Below are 27,071 nucleotides of genomic sequence, written 5' to 3'. Positions count from 1 at the left end.
TATTTATCCTGAGAATTTCACCAACTTTCAACAGAAATTCTCTCGATGTACTAATAATTCATAACCGGCATTGATCGACACAGAACGATGCACAGGACGATGTGTAACGACGTGCATTCGGTATCGTCGACTGGCTATTAATCAAGCGGAATAAATATAATCATGGATTATTATCATTGGTGTTTTCCAAAGTAAAAACGAAGAAGTCCCTGAAAATGTAGTGGTCGTTCAATAATATCTATTCCGAACAAAATATTTCCAGTTCTTATCAGTTCCTACTGCACCATGAACAAGTAGCAATCATTATTTGTGTGACAACGTTTTGGCAAAGGTACAACTAGGTCGTGGAAGATAGGAAGGAACGAATCGAAAGATTGAAATTTAGATGGGGGCTCAAAGATGGGCTTGCATTATTTAAACTAGGTTGGGAAATAGCGCAAAAAACTAGTCACATTCAATTCAGGGTAGTATTACCTGGGATATTATTTTAACAATAAAAAGTAATCACCGAGGTAAAAATCGTTCCAGGTCTCGACCAAGAGACAGTTCCGGCGGAACTTCCGGTTTCCGGCGACCCTTCCACCGAGACCACGCTGGAGCTGATATTCCCTGGCAGGCAGCCAATCTTTACTCTGGTTGGTAAAAGGCTGAAACTTTTGGAACCCCTCGACAGAGATGCGGAGAATCTTTCGCACGTCGTTTTTCAGGTGAGCACTGCACAACGCCACCTTTGACAAAAAGAGTCGGAAATCTTCTGTATTTTATAATTGAGGAAATCCTGATTAAATGATTTCGAATTTTCCTTACCATGCTATTAAAAATTTCCAACTTATCCAGGCGTTCCTTCATCTACACAGCTTCAATTCAAACTTAAGCAACATAAACGTTGTTTCACAGATGAATTAAGTTTTAGACAAGCGTTCCTTCTTCAAATTATTTAGCATCGTTAGTCGGCTTACCAGCCTGTATACCCTGATTGCCCTTTCGAATGTCAGAAGAAAAATGTTATACCGAACACAAGTGTACAACTGATACGTGATTAATTTTGTGTTTCTGTTCTTATGTTTTGTTTTCTTCCGCCAGCTAACGTGTACGGTGAAGTCAACAAACAAGAAACGAACCATTCCCATAATCGTCAGAGTGTCTGACATCAACGACAATGCGCCAAAGTTCATCAATACGCCATACGAGACTACAGTGCCCGAGGTAAGTTGACCCATAATGAATACCTTTATACCCACTTTTTTCCCGCGGATATCAAACGCGCCGAAAAAGTTCAATCACAGCTTCTAAAAACGTCTCTAGCATTGAAAGAAGGGAATCAATGCTTCCGCGCGCGTTGTTTTCATTGCGACTGATTTAAAGAGTAATAACGAGACGTATCCACGGCCCTCTGTTGATAGTTGAATACACCCGAATGGCCCTATTAGTCAGTCGCCCACGACGTGCAGGCACTTCCCAATGAGGTGCATTATACGTATAGTTGGGCGTCTGTGAAGAATTTCTCCGATGTTTTTCACGCGTGATAAAATGCGCTAGAGTTTTCGTGATAGAGAATAAATCGCGATAAGCATACATGCAGTCAGAGAGAAACGTGTAACGTGGGTATTTGACTTCCTCCGGATCTATCGGATTCAATTTAATTCTATATACTTGGGGTTGTATTGGAATCGAAAGTATCGTCTTACACGTTGACTCACTATCAGATTAGCACATCGCGCAGGTTATTAGAAGCCAATTCGAACCATGAGTCAGACTCCACTCATCGATTAGTTCACCCCATTCTTTCGTGCTTGTGAACGAGTAAAAGTACAGTATTGCGTGGTTGGAAATTGCCTGACAGTTGGCACGGTGTGAATCAGTTTGTCTGAAACTGCAGTGTGCTTAATGTTTTTTGACTAATTAGTGGATTGCATCTCCGTTTTTACAATCTACGGTTAGATAGTGCTCAATTTTTACCATCCCACTCGTAGCACAATGATGAGAAATTTTGTTTGAGCCCAGCATTGAGTAATTCAATTTTATTTGTTAGCCACATCTAGTACAATTAATCACGTCACTCATTGCCGTTTTTTCTCTGCAAATAAATCTGAATATCACCTTCGAGACATGAGGATAGCAAATCTCACGCGCCACTCAACCTCGGAGAAAAAATCACCCATTTCAAAATACAGTTACAAATGCAGAGGGCGATTATCAGAGAACATTTTTCACGAGCAGACCATGAGCCTGTTACTACAATGCGTAGTATACTAGGTGAAAACTCGCTTGCCAGTAGCAGGTCGCGTGCACAGTGCAATTGCTGAATTCAATCATCAGTGATTGCTTCTTCTGATTCTCAGCTGACCCCTGTTGGCTCGACGATCTTCAAGAACATCATGGCACAAGACGCAGATGCTGGTGTCAACGGACTCGTCGAGTATTCGATAGCCCCTGGCGACGGGACGGGTATTGGAAACAGTAACGGAGTTGGCCGGGACCGAATCACCACTGCCGACGGGTACGGTTATTTCAGCATCAACTTACCTCATCAGGGACAAGTCACCGTCAACCGGACACTCGACTACGAGAAGACCCAGCGTTACCTCGTCACCGTCGTCGCTTCGGTGAGTACATCACTGATCCATCATCGAGAACCGAGATCATGACGGTTCCTTTCCATAATACTAGGCCATCCGGTGCACCAACCGGTTCGTGAAAAAAGCTCGTTTCGAAAGAGATTACGGGACGGTGAAAAACCATGACTCTGGGCACCGATTTAGTTTGTAAGAAGATAGGATGGTCGTATATGTCCGGCGGTGGTCAGTCGTGTGGGCCGAGCCCCTCGAAGTGACTCAGACCGAGTCCGCGCCAGCGATTGCAAGCCATATTCGCGCATTTGCATATCTACTCGACTCTCTTCGCTCTCTTCTGGTCGTTCACTCACGCCTGCACTGGGCAAGGCTAGTCTTTGATGGCTGTTCGCCGACTATACGAGGCGAGCAATATTCTCTCTTGCAGGTGCATCTTAAATATAATTGAAGTCTCGGTACGTACCTGCGTAGCCGTGCTCGATGACGTATGTAATATGAACCAGCCCATGCCATTATAAGACATCGTGATTGGCAATTCTATTATACACCGAAAAATCCTCGTTTGCTGTTGATGCTCATCTTCATGGTAATGTTCAATGTATACCATCCCTGGCCCGTTATTTCATTGAACCATTACGCCAGGCTTAACTTCTCCTCGTTCTAACACCTGTGACATTGCAGAACAACAATAAAAATTGGGATCAGGTGGAATGAATCTTTTTCTCAATTACGCAGCCTCGGTGTCTCGTAATGAGGAGATCCTAGTATCGAGTCACCATATTCTTCTTGAGTACCAATCCGTCGGCTCTTCGTCGAAATCCGAGTCGCACTGAGACGTGTGATGAGAATATGGTATAACTACTTTGGTCGATGCATTTGCGTATACGCATAACTATCGTGTCGCGGGGCCCTATCAACAAAGAACAAAGAGCCGTCAGGGTTGGGTTTAAGTATCTAGGCAGTGGGTAGGCAGTGTTTCTTACACAATACGCTGTCTGCGTTACGTGCCGTAGTGCAGCGTTTGCTTGCTCGGCTAGGTGAGACAGTCACCGTTTTGCATCGGTCACCGTTCGACGCGGATACCATTTTCACTGTGTTTGTTATCGCGTGTGCTTCAACAAGTTCCCAGAACTGGCGTTCAATCGGATCAAGCGCGACTCGAAGTGAATGTTGTTTGAGACTCGACGTCGTGATGAGCTTTTCGGCCTCGCTTTTATCCGCTGAAAGACTTCTTCGCAATCTGATCCAAGAGCTTTTGCTCACTCTTCCGGGATGCTGGGCCCAATGACGAGTATCTCGACGAGGAGATGTTGGGTGCTGCGACGCCTCCAGGTGGTTATCAGCAAAGCCGGAAATGCGCGTGCTTTCCCGATCGTCGACGAGTTTGTCTCGACCCGGGTTTGCATGCTTCGATAAGATCAGGGATCGGGATTACCGTGTAATATCACCCGGCCCACACACCCTCGTATTTCATTGCTCGCGTCTCCCGAAGCTCCAAGTGTCTCTCTCGATGCGTGCTTGCAGCTGAATCTAGCGATGTTTTATCTTACCTGGCGTCCCTCTGACAACGCGGAAGAAATTCAACTGTAATCAGTAATCGGTAACCGGGAATAGTTAATCGGTAATGACCGCTCTGCGACACGCTCATGCCGTGGTCTACACATATCGGCGTCCTCTCCCTCCTTAACGTTCTCCGTCCAGAAGTGCAGCTTGTAGAGCCAGCAGTCACAAACACTACTCAGGAGCCTCTGGGTAGTTCGCTTGGTTTTCATATTTCTTATCATATACTAGTGTTGAGTATTCTTTTCAACAGATCCAAGGAGAAGGTTCAGTATCTCAGAACAACCAATAATCATTAAAGATAATGCGAAGTGTTTCTTCTACTGTTTTTAAATTGAACTCGAACCTGGTTGTAATAGGTCTTTACCATATTCACCTGCTATTCTCTTATTTTTCAAGTTGTCTTTGCAGGCACAGAAAATGCTAACTTAGAAAACGTAGAAAACCGCAAGGAAGTTAGGAGAACGGTTGGAAGGTACAGAATTTATAATGAACGTTCCGTAATATTGGGAATGATAGTTTGACCATTGCAGTGTGGTGCCTATAATTGGTCTCTGGCATAACTCGGCAATAGACACTATTCGTATTATGATCTGCAAAATATTTTACGCCAAATCAGATAAATTATTGTAAAACTATCTCGAAGTATTGTTTTTAAGAAACAATTTCTCAGACTTCATACGCACAAAACCTTATTTATCAAAAGAAAGAAGTGAATGTTTGTATCTACGATACCTATAAACAAATTAAATAATGTAAAAATTTATGATTCGTAACATTTCCTCAATTACTGTCTTTCTGGCATTTCTTAGAACTGTAAAAATTAGACACAGCATGTGCCAGCTTGAAGTAAAACTTAAATCTAATTTTGATCAAAATCCCAAGTTAATTTGTAAAATGTACTAAAATTACGCTTTCGGAATTTCAAACTAAAAACTTATAAGGCACGGCAGAGCATTTTTACAGCTAGATTAGCATTCTATGTCCGTGTACTTGCTGAAAGCGTGTAATTTCCTATGCTATCATTTGCAATAAATACTTTCATTATTCTGCATAGTCATTTAAAAATTGCGAATTTTTGACCAAGTGCGTCCCATCAGGTTGTAGATCATCTCTGTAATTAAAAAATCTTAGTTTACTAGTATCACTGGATTCGCAACTCGAACTTCCAACTTCTTAAATAGTTAGTTCACAATAAATGCGAAAAAATATGTCACTCCGCGCACATTTACCAAGATTAAAATTGTAAGACCTTCTTTACATTTCAACAGCTGAGAATTATCTCAGTGCAAGGGTGAACGCAATTTCGGCGTTGCATCGCATTTACATCGCTCGATATTTCCATATCCGTGAAACAAGTCGTCCATTCGGAAGTCGTAACTCTCTTCACTTACGTGGAAAAAACTATATTCATATATTATTCAATGATATATATATATATATATATCGTCACGATTGACATGCAACGTTTGATAATAATAAGTCTACGTGTCTCTTAAAAATAAAAACTTCACGAACTTTCAAATGTCTGTCAGAGCTCGATGAAGTTTACACTGATAAGCGAATACAAGTGACCTATAACTACCGCGCAAGCTAACAATGAGGCTTTTTAATTGGGTGAAAGTGTTGTTCGGCCTCGGGACCGTGTGTGCCAGCTCTGTTCCCGGCTACAGCAGCAGCTTCCCGACGACGGTGAGTGCCTCTTTGGAATGTAGACTACGCCCTATTTGATACCTGCTATTGGCTGCCCGTAAACATGCAATGTCGTAACGTTTGTTACATAGCAAACAGACAGTACTCGAGACTTGTCCTTTGCCATCAATCTATTCTTGACTCTGGTTTCATCTTCGCTACTTTTTAGACATTTCTAATACGGTTGATCAATCTTGTATTAAGCCTGATATCAAGCCTTGAGTCTACACTTGACCAAAGTACTTCTTCCGAGCATACAGCTCAAGATTCTGTCAATATTCGATCGAGAACATTGAAATGGGAAAGCAATCATCATTCACTCCATCTGTATACTGGCCATCTAATTCAGTTCGAGCTTTATTCGGCTCTACGCATTAAAAGAACTTGCTGTAAGGTGATACCCATGCACCTTGAACACATGTTTTCTCCAGTTTGAGCCAGTGACTATGTCCGAGCCGAACTCTGATGTGAGATGTATACGGCATTGTCTCTATAATTTTTTTTTTCCTCAATTCATGATAACGCCGAACGATTGGATTTTAGTTTTTGAATATTTTTATTACCTCTGACCGTACCACTACGAACTAAAGTGTGTACGTATTCTAGACTGAATACCTTAAAACTATAATTCCAGTTTCCGTTATCGAGGCAAGTTACTCGTACGCCAAGGTCCCAATCCTGATAAGCTTGGAGCGGTTCACGCCGCGCAATCCCGCGTGTATGTGTTTCAAGAATAGATAATTTAAACATAGACGTAGCTAACGAACCAGAACGAAACCGACTGTTTTCCTCAGGGATTACGAATAGCAACTCCATAGTTTGAACGATTTTCTACAACTTTTGTCATGAAAGCCAGTCCTCGCGGATGAAATATTACTCGGCAATAAGCCACTGAGCGTCACGCCCTTCAAATATTTGCGCTTTATTCGCGATCGCAAAACCTCCCTCTCGTTCTTCTTCAGTCATTATTCATTTTTCCGTATCGATTTAGCCATTTATGGTGACAAAATTCGTTTCTGAAATGTTCCGTGAAAACCTTCGCGAAATCCACATAGTGATTCAAAGAATTCTGAACTATAGTTTTTGATACTCGAAAAAATCACATCAGTTTCGTTTCATTCGTTTCTCTTATGGTCTGTTATCCTCTTCGAAAGGTGATTGCTGAATCCAAAGTTCGATATTGCGGAATAAGAAAATATACTCACATCTGATAATTTGATAAGATGAGAGAGACTTTATCCAGGTCCGAGTTTCAATCTATTTTTCCGCAAATAAAGATTGACCCAGATATTATTTAGTATGTGTACCAGCTGCACGGATAGGTGCAGGAAATATACGGGAATATCTACTCTACCAGAAATACACAGAGAATTTTCCATTTCTGTTATATGCGTTCCGAACAGTAAAATGTAGGCCAAGGGTATTGCATATTATCTAGGCGTTTCTACACTAGAATTGGAATTGACATCCGGTTTAAATTGAATTCTTCACATTTCACATTTTATAGTTACACGATATTCTTCGAAAACGGTGCACCAGAAAAAGAAACTATGCGTCTTCTGATGCTTACACCAATAATTCATTGGCAAGAGTAGCTATTAAATCTTCATTCTGAAAGAGGCCTTTGAATAACGTACAATTTGGTGTTATATTGCAAAATACAACTACTGCTTTTGGCTCACTACATTCAGTTTAGAAGCAATGATGGAATGAATAACTATGCTGTAGGGAAATTATTACGAAGAAAATCCAGTTATAAACTTTAAGGAATAGAGGTGGAAAAGCTTACTTACTAGTACCTAAATTAAGTGGCGACTATTATTACACGTAATTCATAGAGATAGGTGATTGACATGTTGTTTGATTTTTATCGGCTTAACGTTGAATTTGGACTGACGATCTCGGCAGCATGTTAGTCAAGATAATAACCGCACTATTTTTATAGTAAAGTAATAAACTGATCGATTCGTCAATGCATTAATCACAATGAATCGGCAAAACTCCTCATCCTCCTCCATAATTATTGATACTAATCTAGTCCTGTTTTCTATCGCTTCTTAGAGTGAAAATAGAATTATTCAAATACTCATTACCAAACAAGTGCCGAATCAGTAATTTCTTTGACTTAAATCTTATGCCGCTGAGATAACAAATTGGGAACTTGACGTCTCCCAATCTAAAAATTAAACCGAGGTCTATAATAATTATCTCTTAGCACGTAAGGATATTTTTCCATGAGGTATTCAACATTGACGCGTTGTTGTGTGATGGGTGGCACGTAAGAAGAATCAGCATTAAGTTTAACAACGATACTAATCCAGCCTAACACCGCGCAGGAACAAAATGTTTAGATTGTTGGTACGAAGCTGCAGGACTTATAATTAAATGATCTGGCGTGTAATGGGATTAAATCGGCTCTTAGATCAGTCAGCTGTCTAGCTGCCAGTTCTCCTTCTTTATAAAAAATATGTTTTTGTAGTGGTGGCCGCAGTCTTTTGCAGATATTCTATAGAGTTGGATCAAATTTATCTTAACATACTTTCTCTGGTTCTTAACCGTCTTATCACTTGTCACCGCGGTATAACTTACAATATTTTGCCATTGGCTTGCAATATGAATACCGTTGGTTGACATGCTTTGTACAAAAGCCAACCGTAGAACTTGGTGAGCAAAGTAATTTGAGACGCCACGAGATACGGCAAGGACTTCCGATGAAATAGCAGGCCTTTCACCTTTTCATGCTTTCCTCTCTGCTCACCGCGAGAGGAAAGCCTTCAAATTCTAAGAAATCATTTCATCTCAATTGTTTTTGTGGAATATAGGATCTAAGATACGACGCGATTCTGCATAAAACCCCATACTTGTCTCATTTTCTTCAAGACCTTATTGTTATTTCTCTGTCGCATTAAATACTCAAAGCTGATACGTGACGTGCGGTGACAGTAAAAAATCTTGAGGTTTCGAGAAATGGGAACAGTCCTTATTCTTGAAGCCGACGTAATAGACATACTCGATAAAGTCTCTTGCGGTCCACCGATCTCGGCTACAGAGTAAATTCGAGTTATTTCAAATGGATGTTGGTCAGGCTTCTTTAAACGAGTTTCAACAGTTCGGGTGAAGCCAAATCACTGGGCGCACAGTGAAATAACAGCATTTATGTAACTGCCTGACCTTTATCCCTATGCTTGATTAACCGATATATAATTACTGGTTCAAAGATTTGTCGAGTATTTAATCATTTCACACCAGAAGGCTTTCAATTAAAGAATACTGATTTTAAATTACCTTAGTAATTATAATACGGGGATCAATTTGAGGTCACCATAGTGGGTAGTAGTGTACACGATAGTTCAGTTGGCTTCCATGGAAAGGTAAGTTTGCTGTTGGAAGCAAATTCAATCATACTGGTAACAACTAATTAAGTAATATACGTACATTTTCATCCTAGCGTCTTCAATATACATCTTCCGTGCTTTAGAGTCTCGCAAAAAGTCAGCTAAGCGTTAATATTGCACTGCGGAACTGAGTAGGAATGTATCGCATGTATCACCTAACTAATAGATATGGAAATCATGAACAGATATTAGATTTATTTTTGTACTGTTACACTGGTCGATGAAACGATAGACTGAACGTGCAAAAACATTATCAATGTTACAGGATCGAGCAAGGAACGGCTCGCAAAGATTTTCTTCGACCACCACGCTAACGGTGAACATTAAAGATGACGACGACCAGGATCCGTCCTTCATCTACCAAGGCTGCATGCTGTCCGACGGTGCTTGCATCAATCCCGAATACTCTGCATCCGTAAGTCACCATTTACTGCCGTGCATACCTTGAAATCCAAAGCAGGCAATTCTGATGTCTCTAACTTAACGCAGGTGTCGAGTGGGATTCTTTCCGGGATTCTCAACATTTCGCCAGAGAAGATTCAAGCCGTAGATATGGACAGCATTAACGCACCGATTCACTACTCATTTCTCAGCGGGAATCCACCTAATTACGGAGAATTTTTTGAAATCAATCGAAATACGGGTGCCGTGAAGCAAATCAAGGCAGTTGACACTACGGTCACAAAGAAATTCGACATCATCATCAAGGTGTGTTCCACTAGTCATTACATTCGAGTTAATTTCACGCGTTGTCGAATCAAGTGAGAAAATTTAAAAAAATGCACAAATCTTCACTAATAGGCTGTCGAGGTGTCTGAGGCTTCGAGATCTGCGACAGCGAAGCTGACTATCACGGTCAAGCCCGTGGATAGCAATCCTCCGGCGATCACAGCCTCCTCTGTAGAAGGTTTCGTCGACGAGAATGCCCCTGTGGGAACTAAAGTAATCGACCAGAATGGGAACCCCATAGTACTCAATGTTTCCGATGCAGACCTGGTAAGTGTACCCCAAAGGTGTTGGATATCCTGAGACGAATAAGTGCGGATAATTTAGTTTCGATGTCACTTCGCGTTGGTCTTACATCGAGTATGATCGTTTGTCTTATTATCGTTAATTTTGACTGCAGAGAGTGTTTTACTCTTCATCTTGTGCATGTGATTAGGTAACAGGTTATCTCTGACCTTGATCAATGCAAAAATCTAACCAGTAAGAGGAATAGTACTTTTTCCCGCTAATAACATTCTCACGCACATGGTATCAGTATCTCATTTAAAATCTAGAACCTGGCACTCCACACTAACGACGCTTAGTCATAAAAGAACCCCTCGTACGCTAACTTGGTCGGACTCCACGTCTCCAGATGCATCCAAGCTTATAGTTCGAATTTCTTTGTGCAGTCTACTGAATTTAAAGCGAATGTTGGACACACTGAAACGGAATAAAGCCTTGATCCTATTTTCTATTCGTACAATGATGTTTCTTTCGTAATCCCTTCAAGGAAGATTCTGGGGGGAGTTTCAATACATCAGGTATATATCGGGCCAGTTGTCACGACGGCTGTGTTAGTTTGGCGGCTTATGCGTCGGCAGCCTGTGAAGGAATGTGCCATACTTGTCGAATTTCATTCTGCCAAGAAACTCACCTTGAAATATTTCAGAGTCCGGAGGATCCCCAGCCCACCTACACGTTTGAACTGACGACAAACTTCTTCGCGATCGACTCGTCCGGAGTGCTCGTTGTCAACGAGGAGAACCTAGACCGCGACCCGCCAAGTCCTGGACGGTTTCGATTTCAGGTTGTGGCCAGAGAAAAATCCGGCATCGCCGCTTCGTCGCCCTTGTCATTCGTGGTAACCCTTAACGACGTTAATGATAATGCTCCTGTTCTTCCAATGACGGCACCGATCACCGTACAGGCGGGTGAAACGAAGCGAAAAGTTATCAAGGTGAGACATTCATGCAATTTAAGTTTTATTTGCCTTGCATTTGCGAAGTAATTTTTGCACGCGTTTTAAGATCCTCCTGAAAAATGTGGTTTCCTCGAGCATCGTGATCTTCGAGAATGAACAGGTACCTCCGTATCTTGAAATCGTCACGACAAAAATCCGTTATTATAGTTCTTACGTTTGAATTGAACTTTAAAATGAAAATTGTCGAATGGATTTCTTATGTCATTGAAATCTGGTTGGTCAGCAAAGATTTGAAAGCCAAAACCAAAATGACACGCCGAAATCTTCGAAAGTCGGACAGTATATCAGTCTTACAGTAGAAAATACTTCAAATGTAAAAGATGCATTTTCTTGAGGACGAATAGCTTTCACCACTGAACAAACAACCCTGATTTATACGAAATCATATGCACGATATATTCGACCTGTCTTTGTAGAACAAAAAACCAATAGAGGATGGCTTTCATGTATTTGTCAGGTATATTAGAATTTTTACTAATCGACCCTGTTTTATTTGATGACTGAATTGATTAAAAGAAAATGTGCCTAATCATTGAATAGAAATGTTTTCAACACCTGATGGATTTACTTAAATGGATATTTAATCGGAGAATATATAAGCACACAAAATTTCTAAGATATGAAAATCGAATCTGGCAACAAAAATGTAGCTTGTAGATGCGAAATTTCGCTTTTCATCAGGTGAACTGTGAATTTCAACTCAAAAGTAAACATTTATATCAGCTTTATGAAGTTTGAAAGTATAGTTTTTTTATTAAGAGCTTCGAAAAATAAATGAATTTTACTTTGGCCACGCTATAATTAAAAGTTTTGGATAAAAATTTAAGAACTTCAGAATCGCGACTTAATGGAACTGATTGTGTGAACCGAGATGTCCGCTACTCGATGTAGGGTAGAATTACCGTTTTTGACCACTGCACCATCTTAACCATTTTTGACAAATGTTTTATTTATCACTGATACTATGAATCTATTTCTAATATTACAATATTCTCAATCCAAATATTGAACTAATTACAAAACATTTCTCAACAGTAAATTTATAACGAAACATTTTAACATTCCATTGGAAAATAATTCTTACAATGATCGAAGTTAACTATACATTTTCGTACTACTTTCTGTTTACATTAACATCGATCTGACTACAGATTGATCGATCAACAGCCACATATACGGTATTAAGGTGGCCAAAAACGGTACACCTACCCAAGCTTATCCCGATCGTACCAAATTTTTGTTTCCTTCTAAATAAATGAATACGATTTGCCATGATTACCAAAACAGGTGGAAGCCACCGACAATGACGAGGGTGAAAATGCTGAGATAACCTACAGTATCTATCACGTATCGAACAACGGGATACAGAAGTTCAAGATCGACTCAAAGTCAGGGGTCATAGAGTCCGTAGGCAAACTGAATGCTGGCGAACAGTACAGTATCACGGTCCAGGCTACCGACAACGGTGGAAAGTTTACACAGACCATTGTTGAGGTGAATGTTATCCCGGGACCGAATACCAGGAGTCCTGTCTTCCAGCAGCCAGTCTACGAGGTCCAGGTCAGCGAAGGTGCTTCAATAAACTCTACCGTTGCCACAATCACCGTAAGTATTCGTCCGCGTATTTCGAAAAACACGTTCAACATTTTGTCCCAGCTCCTTATTGCTATTTTTGGCAATATTTTCCAGGCCATTGATCCAGAAAACGACCCTGTCTCGTATGCCATTCTCTCTGGGAATGACTTGCGCCAATTTGCGATCGGCGACAAGTCCGGAGTCATAACAGTCATAAGGAAACTTGACAGAGAGGATCTTACGCGTTATCAACTGGTGAGCGACCGTCTTTGCATCCCGGAATACATTCGTCTTCTATGCCAGTATTTTGTATCATTTAAATTTGCAGCTGATCAAAGCGGAGGACACTGGTGGACTGTCGAGCACGGCAACGGTGAATATCAAAGTGACTGACATAAACGACAAGAATCCTGAGTTTGAGAACTTGCCTTACGAGTTTACGGTCAAAGAAGGTGAAGCTAGGAAGCTGATTGGCCGCGTACATGCCTCCGACGCCGATGAAGGCATCAATGCTGAAGTCACTTATTTCGCCCCTGACGATATTCCATTTACCGTAGACCCTGAAACCGGCGACGTTCTGACTAAAATTGCTCTCGATTACGAGCAAAACCACGTAAGTTCTTTCTCCTTATCGCAACCTTTTCTTAGTAGCGCAAATTTCCTTAATACATATTAAAAGTATTTTAACCACCAAAACTTGCACCTGCTCCAATCAATGCCGTTCATTTCTTGATGAACGCATATGGTTTTAATTTGTCCATCGTGTAACAACAACAGCATTGGTCAACTACCAAGGCACCAACACTCTATTATTGCAAAATTCACGAACCTTCGTTCTGCAAGTATGAAAGATGCATTTTTTTCTGAATTGTAAAAATCACAACAAGACGTCGACTTTCAGGAATATAAATTTGTGGTGACGGCCAGAGACGGAGCTCCGGATCCTCGTCTTGCTACAGCCACGGTGACGGTCCGAGTCATAGACGTTGAGGACGAGGTTCCCATCTTCCACCAGAGCAGCTACGAAGCCCGAGTTAAAGAGAATGTACCCGACTACATGGTCACCCAAGTGATGGTAATTAGTTTCATCTATGGAAGCACTGTTGACTGTCTAACCCGGTATGCAGGCTCTTGGGTCCTTTTGTTTCGAAAAAGAATGATTAAACCCTGATTCGGTCGTGTGCGATTTAAGCGGGTTTGTTAGGGTGGTCAAATACAATTCTGGGAGCTGAGTAAGTTGATGTAAGAAAATTTGGAATCAGAATAAGCGATATAAGTTTCGAATAATTGTTATTCTTTTTTTTTTTTTGGTTTCCCCAAGAAATGGTTTCGGGTTACATGTATTAATGACAATCGGACACAGTTTTCCCTTCAACACTTCAACCCACGGAGTAGGAGTTCGTATTGTAAAACCGAATATTGCTTCAAGTGTTCGGAATATCTCATTTCCCAGAATCCAATTTGGTCAACAGCCTCAAAACTGACCTCATAAATATGGTTTGTTGCAGTGCAATTCAAATTTCCGAACTGATTCGGTTCGCAATTAGTAACTAATTCGCGTAAAAATGATAAACATCAAATCATACGCCAATTTGCTAAAAAGGAAAGAGTCTAATACTCATCAAATATTTGGTAATTGGTAGAGTAATCAAAGTGAACAGAATCAGTTTTGAAATCAAGATATTTAGAAATTTCATTGGTCACCTTTGTTGGACACTTTTGACATCGATAGTACATTGTCGCCTCGTTCACTTTCATCCACACATTTTCCGGATACATGTTCAAACTATTAGATCCCATATGACCATAAAACCTGTTATCGTGATGAACATTCTGTTTCGGATATTCTTGTGTTGGGATAGTTTTGCAAAAAGTCATAGGTGTTACTGAACCGCGTTGCGGGGCCGTTGAATGTGCGGTAACGTAAGAGATGAAAAAAAGGTTCACCCACTGCGAGGAACGTTGAACCGTTGCTCGTATTATATATTCATGGTAATTTGAAGCTGATGCGATTTTTTCCAGGCCGATGATCCGGATACTAAGAAACAGGTTACCTACGTTATCAAGCAAGGAGATACGGATCTTTTCAGTATAGACCCGAAGACCGGGATCATTAAAACGGTTAGAGGTCTAGACTACGAACGAGACAACCAGCACATCCTTCTTGTGGGAACAGCCGAAAACACCAATGATCTACCCGGAGCTACGACCAGAGTCGTCGTCAATGTTTTGGTAAGTGAATTCAATCCAGACTCAAACTCAGAACGGGCTTCATCCTTCTCTCGAAATTCAAAACGCACCCTTTCATCTTCGCTAATCTTTATCTGCAGGATATGAACGACATCCCTCCGGTCTTTACCTCAATACCGCGTCCGATCACGCTGGACGACGATGCTCCTATAGGAACAACGGTCATCAATCTTGTTGCTACGGACTCCGACGGTACTGCTCCAGGAAACCAGGTATGACGATGATGGCTTGTTATACACATATAGAGCATTCCACGGCAACTCAGTACATTTCTGACTCTTACCCACCGATGATCTTGTTTTCGAGTTAGGATCTTATACTTGCATTCTTTTTTCAGTGAATTTTTGTTTTTTTTTTTCTGTGGACCAGAGACTGAACTGTCACTACGATAACTTCCACGACATTTAGTTGTTTCTAGAATCCCAAGCAAAGTAATAATATCCACTTTTGAGATAAACCTGGAACTGATACAGACTCTATTGAATGAATGATCAATTTATTTTAACTCAAGTATTCAACACTAAGGTTTCCTATCGTTTAATCTCATTGCGAAACTTCATTCGGAAGACATTGTCATTCGATTGACGGATTTTCTACTGTACAGGATTGAAAAACGTATATTATGGATCGCGAAAACGTTTACCAATAACCAACTAATTTATCGCTGAACTATGATAGTTTCCTTACGAGATCTACAATGTCACTATTCGGTCAGCGTTACTCAGTCGGGAGTTTCGTACGTCCAGACTTGATTAATAGGCAATTTGCTTTTAGGTGCGCTACGAGATAATTGGTCGAGGTATTGCGAACAAGTACTTTCTCGTAGACCCCGACACCGGAGTGCTCAGAGTGCGCGATGATCTGCGCAAGGAGACGAACTCCGAGTACCAGGTAATATGTTCGACCGGACGAAGTTATTCCGAAGTACGAAACAGAGAATTCAACGATTGACTAACTAATATATTCTCGTTTCACCAGGTCGACGTTAAGGCCCATGACCTTGGCGAACCTCAGCTGTCCTCGGTTACGACGGTGCGCATCTCGGTGCGACACGTCGCTACTGTGCCACCTGAGATTGGCTTGGGTTTCGCCGAGGATTCGTACACGGTAGAAATCCCCGAAGACGCAACTGATAACACTTTGATAAAAACTCTGACGATCATCAACAACCATGCCCACGACACTCCGCCGCTCAAGTGCGCCATCTATAGTGGCAATGACGACGGATTATTCGATGCCAATATCACGGAGGAACGAAACTGTGCCTTAAAACTTAAGAGAGGAGCGCTTGACTACGAAACCACGGAATCGTATCGCATCAAAATCAAACTCGAATCACTGTCTGGTCTTGTCAACGCCGACCGGAACGTAACCACGGTGAGTGCATTTTAAAGCCACGAAGTTAGATAGTCACCGGAGTTTGTGGAATGACATTTAGCACATTGTCGAGTCGGAAAGGTTGATGGGGTTTTTATCAAGGATTCCATGAACGCCAATTTTGTTGGAAGTGTGATCCGGTATTGTCAAGAAATTTCCGATTTTAGAGGCAAGCGGACATACCGTTCGTCCAAGATCAGATATTTCATTTGATTTGTTCACAACTTGCCGTTTCTCTGTTTCCAGATATATGTATAAGGAAGTTATTGTAATCACTTCGAAAATGAAAGGTTGAGTTTTCACTAGATCTCGACGTTTAAAGATCTAGAGAATCACCTCCGTACACACCTGAGTGCGCGTATGTATGCTTGGATGTATGTGGTCAAGTTTTTTGTTCGACGACATCTCGAGAACCAGTAACTGGATTTTAATGATTTCGATCTCAATCGTTGCGGCTTTTCTTAGAAACTTAGAAGTGCTTAGATTTTGGCTTTGATCAGTTCGGTATTTTTGAATTATTTAGATAGCAAAATTCCAAACATTAAGACAAAAGTGATGATATCTTGAGGACAAATGAACTGATTCGTATGAAAATTGGTATCGCAACGTTTGTTTAGGTCGCTGATCACGAATCTAGAGTCAGATTTGAAAAATTTAAATTTGGCGTATTTAGTACACCGAAAAAAATTTAAAATATTTGGATTTTGATGAAAATTGGTAATTGAAGGTTTTTTGGGTCGCTGCTCATGAATCTGAGGTCAAATGTGCGAAATCCAAAATAGCGAAGAAAAAAATCTAAAAATATTCGGATTTTAGTAGAAATTAGTGGATCGAGGTTTTTTGGATCCCCGACAACGAATCCAAGGTTAGCCTCCTAAAATTTGTAATGGTGTATCCATTACAGTGATTCAAAATAAAAAATAACCGTCATATTTCAGTGTGATATGGTACCTGACAGCTTTTGAATCGTTAATCACGGATCTGAATTTGTAGATCGAAATTCGAATTGGATATTATTATTTGTTTTCTGTGAACTTGGAATCTGCGGTGTGAAAACGGGAAGTTCGAGGGCTGGCTCACGGTTAGCTTAAAGCCGCTCGTTTCCTTAGCAGTCAAACGCTTACAATCTACAAAAATGTTGGAAATTTTGTAATTTCTACTTTTACCCAAGAATTCACAGCATTCATACAACCCATTGCTTGAATTGTTGCAGGTTAAGATCCAGGTACTCGACGTAAACGATAACAAGCCAAACTTCGTCTTCCCAGAAGAAGGTAAAGCGTTGACGAAGGGCAGATATTTCGCGGCTATTCCAAGGACAGCGCAATTCTCGTCGACAGTTGTTCAGGTGAAGGCACAGGACAAGGACAATGGAAAGTACGGAAAGCTTGAGTACAGGATACTGACGGGACGTGGTTCTGACTACTTTGCGATAGACGGCTTTTCCGGCATCATCCGGACGGCAAGCACCTTCGACAACGTCGACAACTCGGAACTGCCATTCAAATTCAACGTCCAAGTCAGGGACAATCCGAACTCAACAACAGATTCGAACGTCATTGAGGCACCGGTGATAGTAAATTTGATTGGACGTGAAAACCTCCTGGTTCTCGTCGTCGAGGATGCGTCAGCCGATGTACTGCAGAAGGAAGTGCCCAAGATCGCGTCAGTCATCGAGGAAAAGACCGGACTCCTAGTCGGTGTTGAAAGAGTAGCCGTCCGGCATTCAATCACCAAGAATGGCACCGTTGAGACCATTCCAGGGGACTCGAATTTCTATTTCTACGTGATCGACCCCGTCACCGAGAAAATCCTCGAAGGAAACAGCTCGCAGATGCAAAGGCAAGTCTCTTCGCAACCGTTTCATCGATCGAATGATCGGAAATTCAAAGTCAGCTTCAGTGAGATATCGTAAAAAATAATAGCACCTGGTTTTTTAATTACTGTAGCCAAAGCTACAAAGTGGTTTTTTGGTTTTTCCATCACTAAACATTTTCACTGATTTTTGTCCTCGAGTTCACTTAATTCGTTTGGTGAGCGGGCAATTTTATTTGTGGGAGTGAAATATCTGTTCAGAGAATTCCGAGTGGCTGCTTAAATAGCAATGTGTAATTCATTTCGCGGAATGCATAATATCCCGGGATAATTATAACGTACATCATTTTGTGATACAACTGCCCAGGCAGCTTCGAACACAGCTGTGCAAACACAGTGTATACTAATTTTGTTATTTCGCGTATTGTTTTTTTTTTTTTGTTCTCATTTGGCCTTTTCACCCGAATTTTTCACAGTTACTTGAAATTTCCGTATGAAATAGTCGTGTGGCTTTGTGGCTTTACTTACGTTGTAAATTTTTTTTCAGAGTACTTTTGAACAAGCCTGCCATATCCAGCATCACCTTTGACGTGTCCACCCTGATCCACGCAACTGCCACCAATATCCACGTGCCCGTGTCGCTACCTGAACCCGTCGTCAAGCAGACCACCATTGCATTCAGCGGCGAAGTCTTTCCTTATGCTCTGATTGTCATCGCTTGCGTTATTCTTGTCCTAGGGATCGCTGGGATCATTTATATTTGCGTGTCCTGGTCAAGGTGAGTGGGTGTATTTTATCTTTCGTAAATTTCAACGATCATATGTAACTTCTACTGATTGACGGCTTCCAACAGGCCCGGATGAAAAACTCAAAATTTGATTAAAAAATCTCAATCCGCGGACGTTGGAAATTTTTTTTTTTTAAATTCACCACTAACTTAAAAATTCAGGACTAGATGCGAAAACTCTGGAATTATTTGGAACAAAATTTGCTGGTAAATTCTTAGGTTCACTGCAAATTTCTCTCAGCTATTATGGTTTGATAATGTTTTCCAAATAATTCCAAAAACTTTGAACCAACAGGATTTTACGGAGTCTCAGCGATTGAGTGTTAATCACAATATCAAAAAATTTGTCATGTGAGCTGCATAAGGTATTTTTTATGTATATAATTGTCAAGGTGAAGATAATGATGTAGATTAAAATAGTTGCACGCTAGCGAATTTCATTCCAATAGCGAGAATTTATACCGTATACATTTTCTGTAAATATCACAGTAATAATTCAATCAAGCCGAGCCGTAGGATTTACACTATAAAACAGACTACTATAATGGATAGCAATTAATGAAATCAATAAATGAATAGATAAAATTCAAATTTAGATCCAAGTGTTCATCCTAAACACTTGAGATAAAGTTTAATTTCGTGAATTCTGGTGCGTTGTGAAATTCAATAATTCCATGAAAGCCGTTGGAATCATTCGAGCGACGCTTTTTTTGGCTCGCTTTACAATGGGAAAATATCTGATTATTCAGACAGCTGAGAAGAGCCCGAGATTGAAATCCAAACAGTTACATCTTTCGTTTCTTCTACTGTTAAACCCTCGTGCAAACAGATTTCATATTATTGACGCTCACCAGAATTTTCTGCTACCGCACGTACAGAATAATGTTTCTAAAATCTCGGGAACGTTATTCTAAGGTTTCAGTCGAGTGGTTAAACAAATTTGGTGGAAAATTGGTGTCTCGATTCGAAATAGCGAACAAATCAAATGGCTCAACGAGTAAGCTCATGTAGACAAACGAAGTTTCTCACTTTTCGAAATTACTGTCGTGAAAAAACAGGATCAGAATAAAAAGGTGAATACTACATCCTGCTGGAAATGAATCATAAAATCTGATTGAAAAAAAAAAAAAATTGCGTGAAGAAACGATGAGTATGTGTCACTGAAATTCCTAAAAATTACTAGTGGCAGTTTATTCGAACTGAGCTGATAGAGTCAGGAATTCGTGGTAATTAAAACTCGTAAACTTTAATGCGTGATCGAAATTGGAAAACATATTCAATCTTATAAATTCATTATTTCAGAATTTTCATATAATTTCTGATTGAAAATTTATATATATATATATATATATATATGTATATCAATCGTAATATCGCAATGAAGTTTGATCATCATCCGTTCTGACGGATGTATTGTGAGAATTAACTTATAAATTAATTATTGACTTATGCAACGCTTATGCTTTCTCGTAAGCTGACGTATCAGAAAATTATCGCGTCCCTCGGAAACTTTCATCCATTCGTAAATTCTCTTTAAAGAAAGATTAAATTACTATGAAATTTTAGGACTCTTTTTCAGCAGGGCAGGCTTGATAGAAGAAGAATAATACGATCTACATGGAGAGACTTTTGGAATCGTTTCATACATTTCTTACAACTTATGTTATTCGAAATACTGATTTTTAAACTTATTTTTGAAAATTTGTTATTTATCCCTATCACTTTTTTACACTTTCAATTTTCCATTGGTCAATCATTATACTGTTTCAAAAAGTACAATACCAACTCTTCTTCTTCAAGATTATAATAATTCATATAGAAATACTACGATTTATTATTGTATAAATTACTATTTCAGTACCTCAATTACCCCTAAATTCGTACATTTCATTGTAATTATGGATAAGCAATAAAAAGCAAACAATTGTACCAAAAGTCTCCCCACGTAGAGCTACGGAAAGATTCATGCGAAGATCACCTAACGAAGATCTCAGGTGCTCAGAGGGTTCGTTAATTTCATCAACTTACGTGACCTATTCGTATTTCTTTGGAATGGAGTCAGATCATGTCTCCAGTTGTTTGTAATTCACGTGTATTAGATGCATTCTCACAGCGATTGTCACGGGTTCATGCAACGTGAGACTATTACGCAACGAAACACGGCCAAGCGGGGTGATGTACAAAGTGACGATGCGACGCGTCTGAAATGCGAATTCTTATCGCGCGTGTCACAGCCAAAACTTCCTCAAAGCGATTGAAAAACTTGTTAAGAAAGCCAAATTTTAGGGTTGCAATAGATGAAGAGGAAATTTTCGATAAATACTTTTTTATATTAAAATATCGGAAATTTGCATAAAAATTGAGAAAAAGTTATGAAAAATAATTACGTTGCTAAAATCAAGCAATATAACGGTATAAGAGGAGTTCAGAGAATCTAAAACAAAAGAACAATTAAGGCATTCGTCCGAATTACTGATTATCTCTCGATATATTCAGTTAATTATTATTCGTGAAACGTGGGAAATCACGATCTGTTCAGCAGACTTTAATACATTAATTTACATCGATAATCCCACATCTTACAATTGGAAAGAAAAATAATCAGTCATTGAAGCGTATCTTCGCTGAACAGTATTTTCAGAGACAGTCGCACAAAAAATTATAAAGTCAATTCGAGGACAATGAAGTTTTTTAAAAGAAAGCTCAGGGATGTACGTTTCAAAGGATCAACAGGATTCATAAAAACAGAAGGTTGCGAGGTTTACATGTTACACATAGAATAACAATACGGTTCAGAACATCCTGAAACTGTTTAGGACGAACAAAAAAAGGTATGCGAAAAAAGAAAAAGAATTTCGCCGAAAATCGTGGAACGCCAAAACTCGAAAATTATGTGTGAATATCTCCCAATTTACCTAATTCTCACATTTCCAAAATATCTCCCATTTTTACGTTCGGAATCCTGGTTATTTCTAATTTTCCGTTTTTCTGATATTTTACATTCGCTAGTTGATTAAACTACGCTGTGTGAGTATAGTTTAATTTTCAGAACTTTAATTTTCGAAACTTTGATCCCTTGTAACTTGAATGATCGGAATCATGCATTTCGGAACTTTGAGCCGTCGGGTTTCCGACCATTCGAAACTTTGATGTTTCGTAAAAGTTTGATTTCCTTACTTGAAGTTTCACCACCAAATAATCCGAAATTAGGCTCTTGCGGAACTTTTAAAATTCGGAACTTGAACCCCGTCCCGTTCACGCAAATTACTCAGTAGGTACGTACTCACATTACATGAGTAAATATATCTAAAAAACAGTCATATTGCAGATCCGTGCACGCTGCACTCACAAAATTATTCGTATTACTGAAAATTACTAAACGTTCAAAGAACTTGCGGCGCACAGTTAAAATAGTACCTTGTAACTGCTCGAATAGCGAATTGTCAAGTGCAGTAGGAAAATATCGTTTTCAATTTTCTCCCACGGACGCTGCTGGCCTCAATTTCATTAAAGTTTTTCTCGAGCCCGAGCCTGCTTGCGTTGCCATATCCGGGCTCAGGGTCATCGCAATTCTTGGCTTAACATGTACTGAATGTCGGACTCGATTAAGCAATTAGGAGTAACACTAAATTCAATGGAGTACGCGCCGACAGTTTGACTCTACCAGCTTTTCGCTCAATTACACTTACAGAGCCACCGTGTTTGAATTCAAGCAGATTGCGAGTGGATGGCTGATTCAGATAACGGGAATAGGCATTGTTATCTGTAGAATTTCAGCACTCTGCTGATTCCGAATGTCATGGTGGACTGGCCAGAAAATTTCATTTGACTTAGCAGCGTCTTCTCTGTTATCAAATTTTGTTCCGTAGTTAAAGATGTCGAATCCAAACGATCGATACTAAAAGGTTGAAACTTTTCAGCAACGTGACCAGTGTTGATGCCTGATCAAAGAACAGCAGGCACCTATTGGAACTGAAAAGAAAACAATTATAGGTTTTCGATTCAGGCCAAAAATGTTCAATTCAGGCCCATCAACGACTATTTGAAAAATGTTTGATGTGATTTTTTAGGTACAAAGCCTACAAGGAGCGCATGCAAAGGATGTACGTAGTGCCAAGGTACGATCCTGTCTACGTAGAGCCTAATCTCAAGGAGTACGAAACTCAGGTATTGCAAATGAGTGTACCGGTCGATGACAACGACAGCTATAACGATCTACAGCTTGATTTCAGCAACAAAAATCATGCTTTCAGTCTCGACAACGTAAGCTACATAACAAAGGACCATGGAGGTAGTACCGGTGAGTTCACACGTAGTTATTTCATTTGTTTTTTTGTCGTGCCATAGCCGGAAATGTCAGTTAAACGGACCAGAAATAGAAGGGGAGAGGGAGACAGAGAGATAATGCTTTTTATTAAGCGCTTTGGGAATGCTCCCTTACAGCGCGACAGTGCAATACATTGGTAACAAAAGATTATATATGAAACGTAGTACGGAGCTCCTTTAGAATTAGAATTAAAATAAAATAATATAAAATAAAATCGTCTTAAATAAAGTAAAATAGGATAAAATAAAGTAAAATAAAATAGAATAAAATGAAGTAAGGTATAATTAGATAAAAATGAAATGGGTGCATGTGTCCTGGAGGTAAAAATATATAGATTAACTAATGTCATTAAAAACTCAGGGAAAACAATTTTAAAATTTCCAGATGTAATCTACGCGTCGGAGGCCAACAGGCCTGACCTCATTTCAGGGAGAGAGAGAAAGAGAGAGAGAGAGAGAGAGAGAGAGAGAGAGTGAGAAGTGTCAGTCATGGCAAATCATCGAATACACGTTATTTTTTGATATAGGCAATATTTCAGATTATCAACGATTGCAGAATGTTCAATTACTCTTCCAAGGCCCAAATCTTCGCGATTATCCAATTATTCAGTAGGATAAAATTCTGTCATTAGGCATCAAAAGCCATTTCACGCACCTATAGATACGATGATTTACTCGACACCAGAGCTTCCAAAAGAGTCCATTTACAAAACTTTGATCACTATCTCTTCCATCATTTTCATTACAACAACTGACGATTTCAATTCTTTCATCATTTGTGGTTTTTTTCTACTGGAATCGTTAATCTCCGAAAAGTAGCATTCATTTTGCTTGGATACACCTTGGTTAACCGGGGTCATACCTTTTAAAATCCTGAGTGCATCAAACTTTTTTTTATGTGCGTGTGATTCTGAACTATCACAATTATATGGCACCGGCGAGAGATCTACGATCATTCTTTATATTTGTGTTATTGAAGTCAGATCATTGCGAAAGTATATATTCAAATATGAACAACGTTTGAAATATAAAAAATATTTGACAATAAAATCTTTGATCTTATTGGTATATACCTCTTCATATACATCGCAGTACCGAATTTTTACCTCTGTGAATAATTAATCAAGTAATCCTGATTATCCTTGTATAAAAACAAGATTGTATCACTGATAAAATATCGAGTAGAAAAATTTTTCTCTTCTGTCCGGCAGGCCAACAGAGTCCGGTGAGTTCGGAGGCAGCAACAACAGCGCGAGCATCTAGCATAGCTGGAAACCACGGCGAATCAAACGCCCAGTCCTTGCGTCGCAATACCCTTGGAAGAAAAAATGTGAACCTGAATAACATGAACAATATGAACAATATGAACACACTGAATAGTCACAGTAACCTGAACCACGACACGCCGGTGCTCAACCCGCTTTACAGCCACGGCGACGATCTGCTCAACCCGAGTTCGTCGAACGACAACGTGACGTTTAGGGAAAGAAAGGACTATTCCCATTTGGGATTCACATACCTGGGCGACCAGAGTCCCGTAGAAACTACGACGGAGTTGTAGTGAGCCATAGGAATGAAAATCCCAGGGGGAAAACGGTCACAACCGGATGATATACAGGCTGGTTCCGTTTCGCGTGCAGGGAGGAAACGTGGCGAAACTAAGAAGATTCGCTTTGGTCATATCGAGTTACTTGGGAATCGAAAAGATTGCCGCAAAGTGGGCACGTTGTGAAAAGATTCGCTATATTCGATGACAATTGATGAAAGACAACACCGAAGAACGTGTTTTCAGAGTGTGAGTTAATATTTACTGATTCGAGCGGTGTTGGATTGACATCATTGGAATGGACATTTTTTTGGCAGTGTGACACTCGTTAAATCGCGAAGTGGATTATCTGGACGGATAAATAAATTGGACGGAACTTGAGTGTCGCAGATAATATGGACGTACAACGATGTCGTCATCGCGATAATACTTATGACTGTAAAGTGTACTTAACTACTATTATACGTTTTTTATCCACTAAATAGTAAAGAAAGTATGCACTTGTGTAATATACACAGCTGCGGATTATGTTTTTGTTTGTTGCTATTTTATTATTGAAGATATTGTAAAAATAATTAATCGAGTAATTGTTTATACAGCGAATGTGTGTATGCTGATGTGCGGCGGAAACTTTTTTTTTTTATTGTTATTAGTCTTTATCTGTATAATAATAACGCATTACTAACGAGAGGTTACAAGTGAGACGATAAATCGTATTAGTTTAGTACTTAACTGAAACCGATATTCTATACTATTCATGCAACAAATACGTATATTTCATTGATATATTATTAGGAACGGTAATATTGAATCACATTGATTGCTCGGATATGTAATTCGAAAAATTCTTTACTCATAATTATGGTATCCATCAGTAGTCAATAACCGTCCATTAGGTTAGGAGTTAAGTTATAGGTATACATCATTACATGTGTACAATGAAAGTAAGTGAAATCGTTACGCAGTAATCGAACGCTTTGAGGATTATAACTGCTGGCCTGGTAATGTAATATGTATCTGGGGCTTTTCACGAAAACTGGGCCAACTCCAAACCTCCGTTTTTTTTATTCCTCCAGGGATTTGTTACACTATGTAAGATTATCGTGACTGACTTCTTTCAAGAACTTTCGTGTGCCCCGTTCCTGAGTCCCCAAGATTCAAAATTTGGCTTTTTACGATATCCAAAATTCAACCAAGTGCATGGAATACTATGAAATATGTCAAAAAATTTCAAAATGTCTGTATGAACTAAATCATTGTTAGCTTCATTCGTGCGTCAAGTTTTATTATTAGTATAATTTGTTTTTTTTTTAATATTCATCGAAAATTCATCTTAAGCAGCTCACCTTCAAATCTTGCGAGAATTATATTCTTCTCTTTTTTTAACAGTGCAAGTGAAACTGGTGTGTATCTGATATTAATGAATATTAGTAAGCTCGCGTGTAGGCATATATAAGTCATCGAAATTGTGTAATATTTGTCAAAAAATTTTTATGTGCCTTTTGAAATCGATAGTTCTCTAGTCATGACTGATCGATTTTCAATGAAAAAAATGGAAACTAAAACGACGCGGTACGCATTTTCATTGCATCATGTGTACGCAGGAATTTGAGGTTCGATAGAATGAGCTAACGAGTAATATTTCATCTTCGTTTCGGCGTGCCTCATTATCTCTAGTTCTCTAAGTTCTTTTCAGGATTCACACTGAAAATAATGCGCAGCAATGTCAAATATTTCAAATCACTTTTGCTTGTAAAATTTCAAAAAACAGCGTTACTTGGAAAAAAATGTCCAAATTGTACTGCTCTCGAGTTTTAGCAAGTTTGACATCGATTATTTGAATAATCTAAGCTTTTGAATCTTGACATCTTCCGGCACGAACTTTCATTGAAAGAAAAAGTAAGTAATACACTTGACATTACTGAACGCGATTTTGGGCTCAAATTGAAAAACCGAGAACTCTCAAACTCATTAATGCGAGCACGAGCTGCGGTCAGCTTTATGCAAGCTGCGTAATAGTCGAAATATCGCCGTTGAATTTTATCAGATGTAGGTCGATAGCATAATATTATATTTAATTAAACGAAACGGAGAAATTATTGTAAAAATTTGTTGATAATTATTAATAAAAAATCATTATATTTACCTAAATGATGAACGTTCAAAATTAGGTAATCGTCCTACGGGTCGTCTAAAGTGGAGCATC

At 39.5% G+C, this 27,071-nt stretch overlaps 1 protein-coding gene across 6 annotated transcripts in view; it reads left to right on the top strand.

The window, feature by feature from the left end:
* The window catches only part of LOC124307925 (cadherin-99C), a 112,940-nt gene extending 85,924 nt beyond the window's left edge, over positions 1–27,016 (top strand). For 3 of the 6 annotated variants that reach the window (XM_046770161.1, XM_046770309.1, XM_046770227.1), the window contains exons 4-22: positions 529–707; positions 1,084–1,206; positions 2,343–2,606; positions 9,486–9,635; positions 9,710–9,928; positions 10,022–10,216; positions 10,878–11,165; positions 12,477–12,794; positions 12,879–13,019; positions 13,093–13,377; positions 13,666–13,839; positions 14,787–14,996; positions 15,095–15,226; positions 15,789–15,905; positions 15,993–16,391; positions 17,605–18,233; positions 18,754–18,984; positions 23,064–23,293; positions 24,531–27,016. In XM_046770161.1, coding sequence (XP_046626117.1) covers positions 529–707; positions 1,084–1,206; positions 2,343–2,606; positions 9,486–9,635; positions 9,710–9,928; positions 10,022–10,216; positions 10,878–11,165; positions 12,477–12,794; positions 12,879–13,019; positions 13,093–13,377; positions 13,666–13,839; positions 14,787–14,996; positions 15,095–15,226; positions 15,789–15,905; positions 15,993–16,391; positions 17,605–18,233; positions 18,754–18,984; positions 23,064–23,293; positions 24,531–24,880 — 4,634 coding nt within the window. In that variant the 3' untranslated portion in view covers positions 24,881–27,016. Of the gene's footprint in view, positions 1–528; positions 708–1,083; positions 1,207–2,342; positions 2,607–5,625; positions 5,826–9,485; positions 9,636–9,709; positions 9,929–10,021; positions 10,217–10,877; positions 11,166–12,476; positions 12,795–12,878; positions 13,020–13,092; positions 13,378–13,665; positions 13,840–14,786; positions 14,997–15,094; positions 15,227–15,788; positions 15,906–15,992; positions 16,392–17,604; positions 18,234–18,753; positions 18,985–23,063; positions 23,294–23,340; positions 23,637–23,704; positions 23,724–24,530 lie in introns of those variants that run through there. The other 3 variants (XM_046770478.1, XM_046770397.1, XM_046770561.1) reach the window with 3 other exon arrangements.
* Positions 27,017–27,071: the final 55 nt, after the last annotated feature.

This window comes from Neodiprion virginianus, chromosome 1 (genome assembly GCF_021901495.1).
Source record: "Neodiprion virginianus isolate iyNeoVirg1 chromosome 1, iyNeoVirg1.1, whole genome shotgun sequence".
NCBI classification, from domain to species: Eukaryota; Metazoa; Arthropoda; class Insecta; order Hymenoptera; family Diprionidae; genus Neodiprion; species Neodiprion virginianus.
Note: the sequence above shows the minus strand (reverse complement) of the source record. Positions and strands in the feature narration are given on the sequence as shown.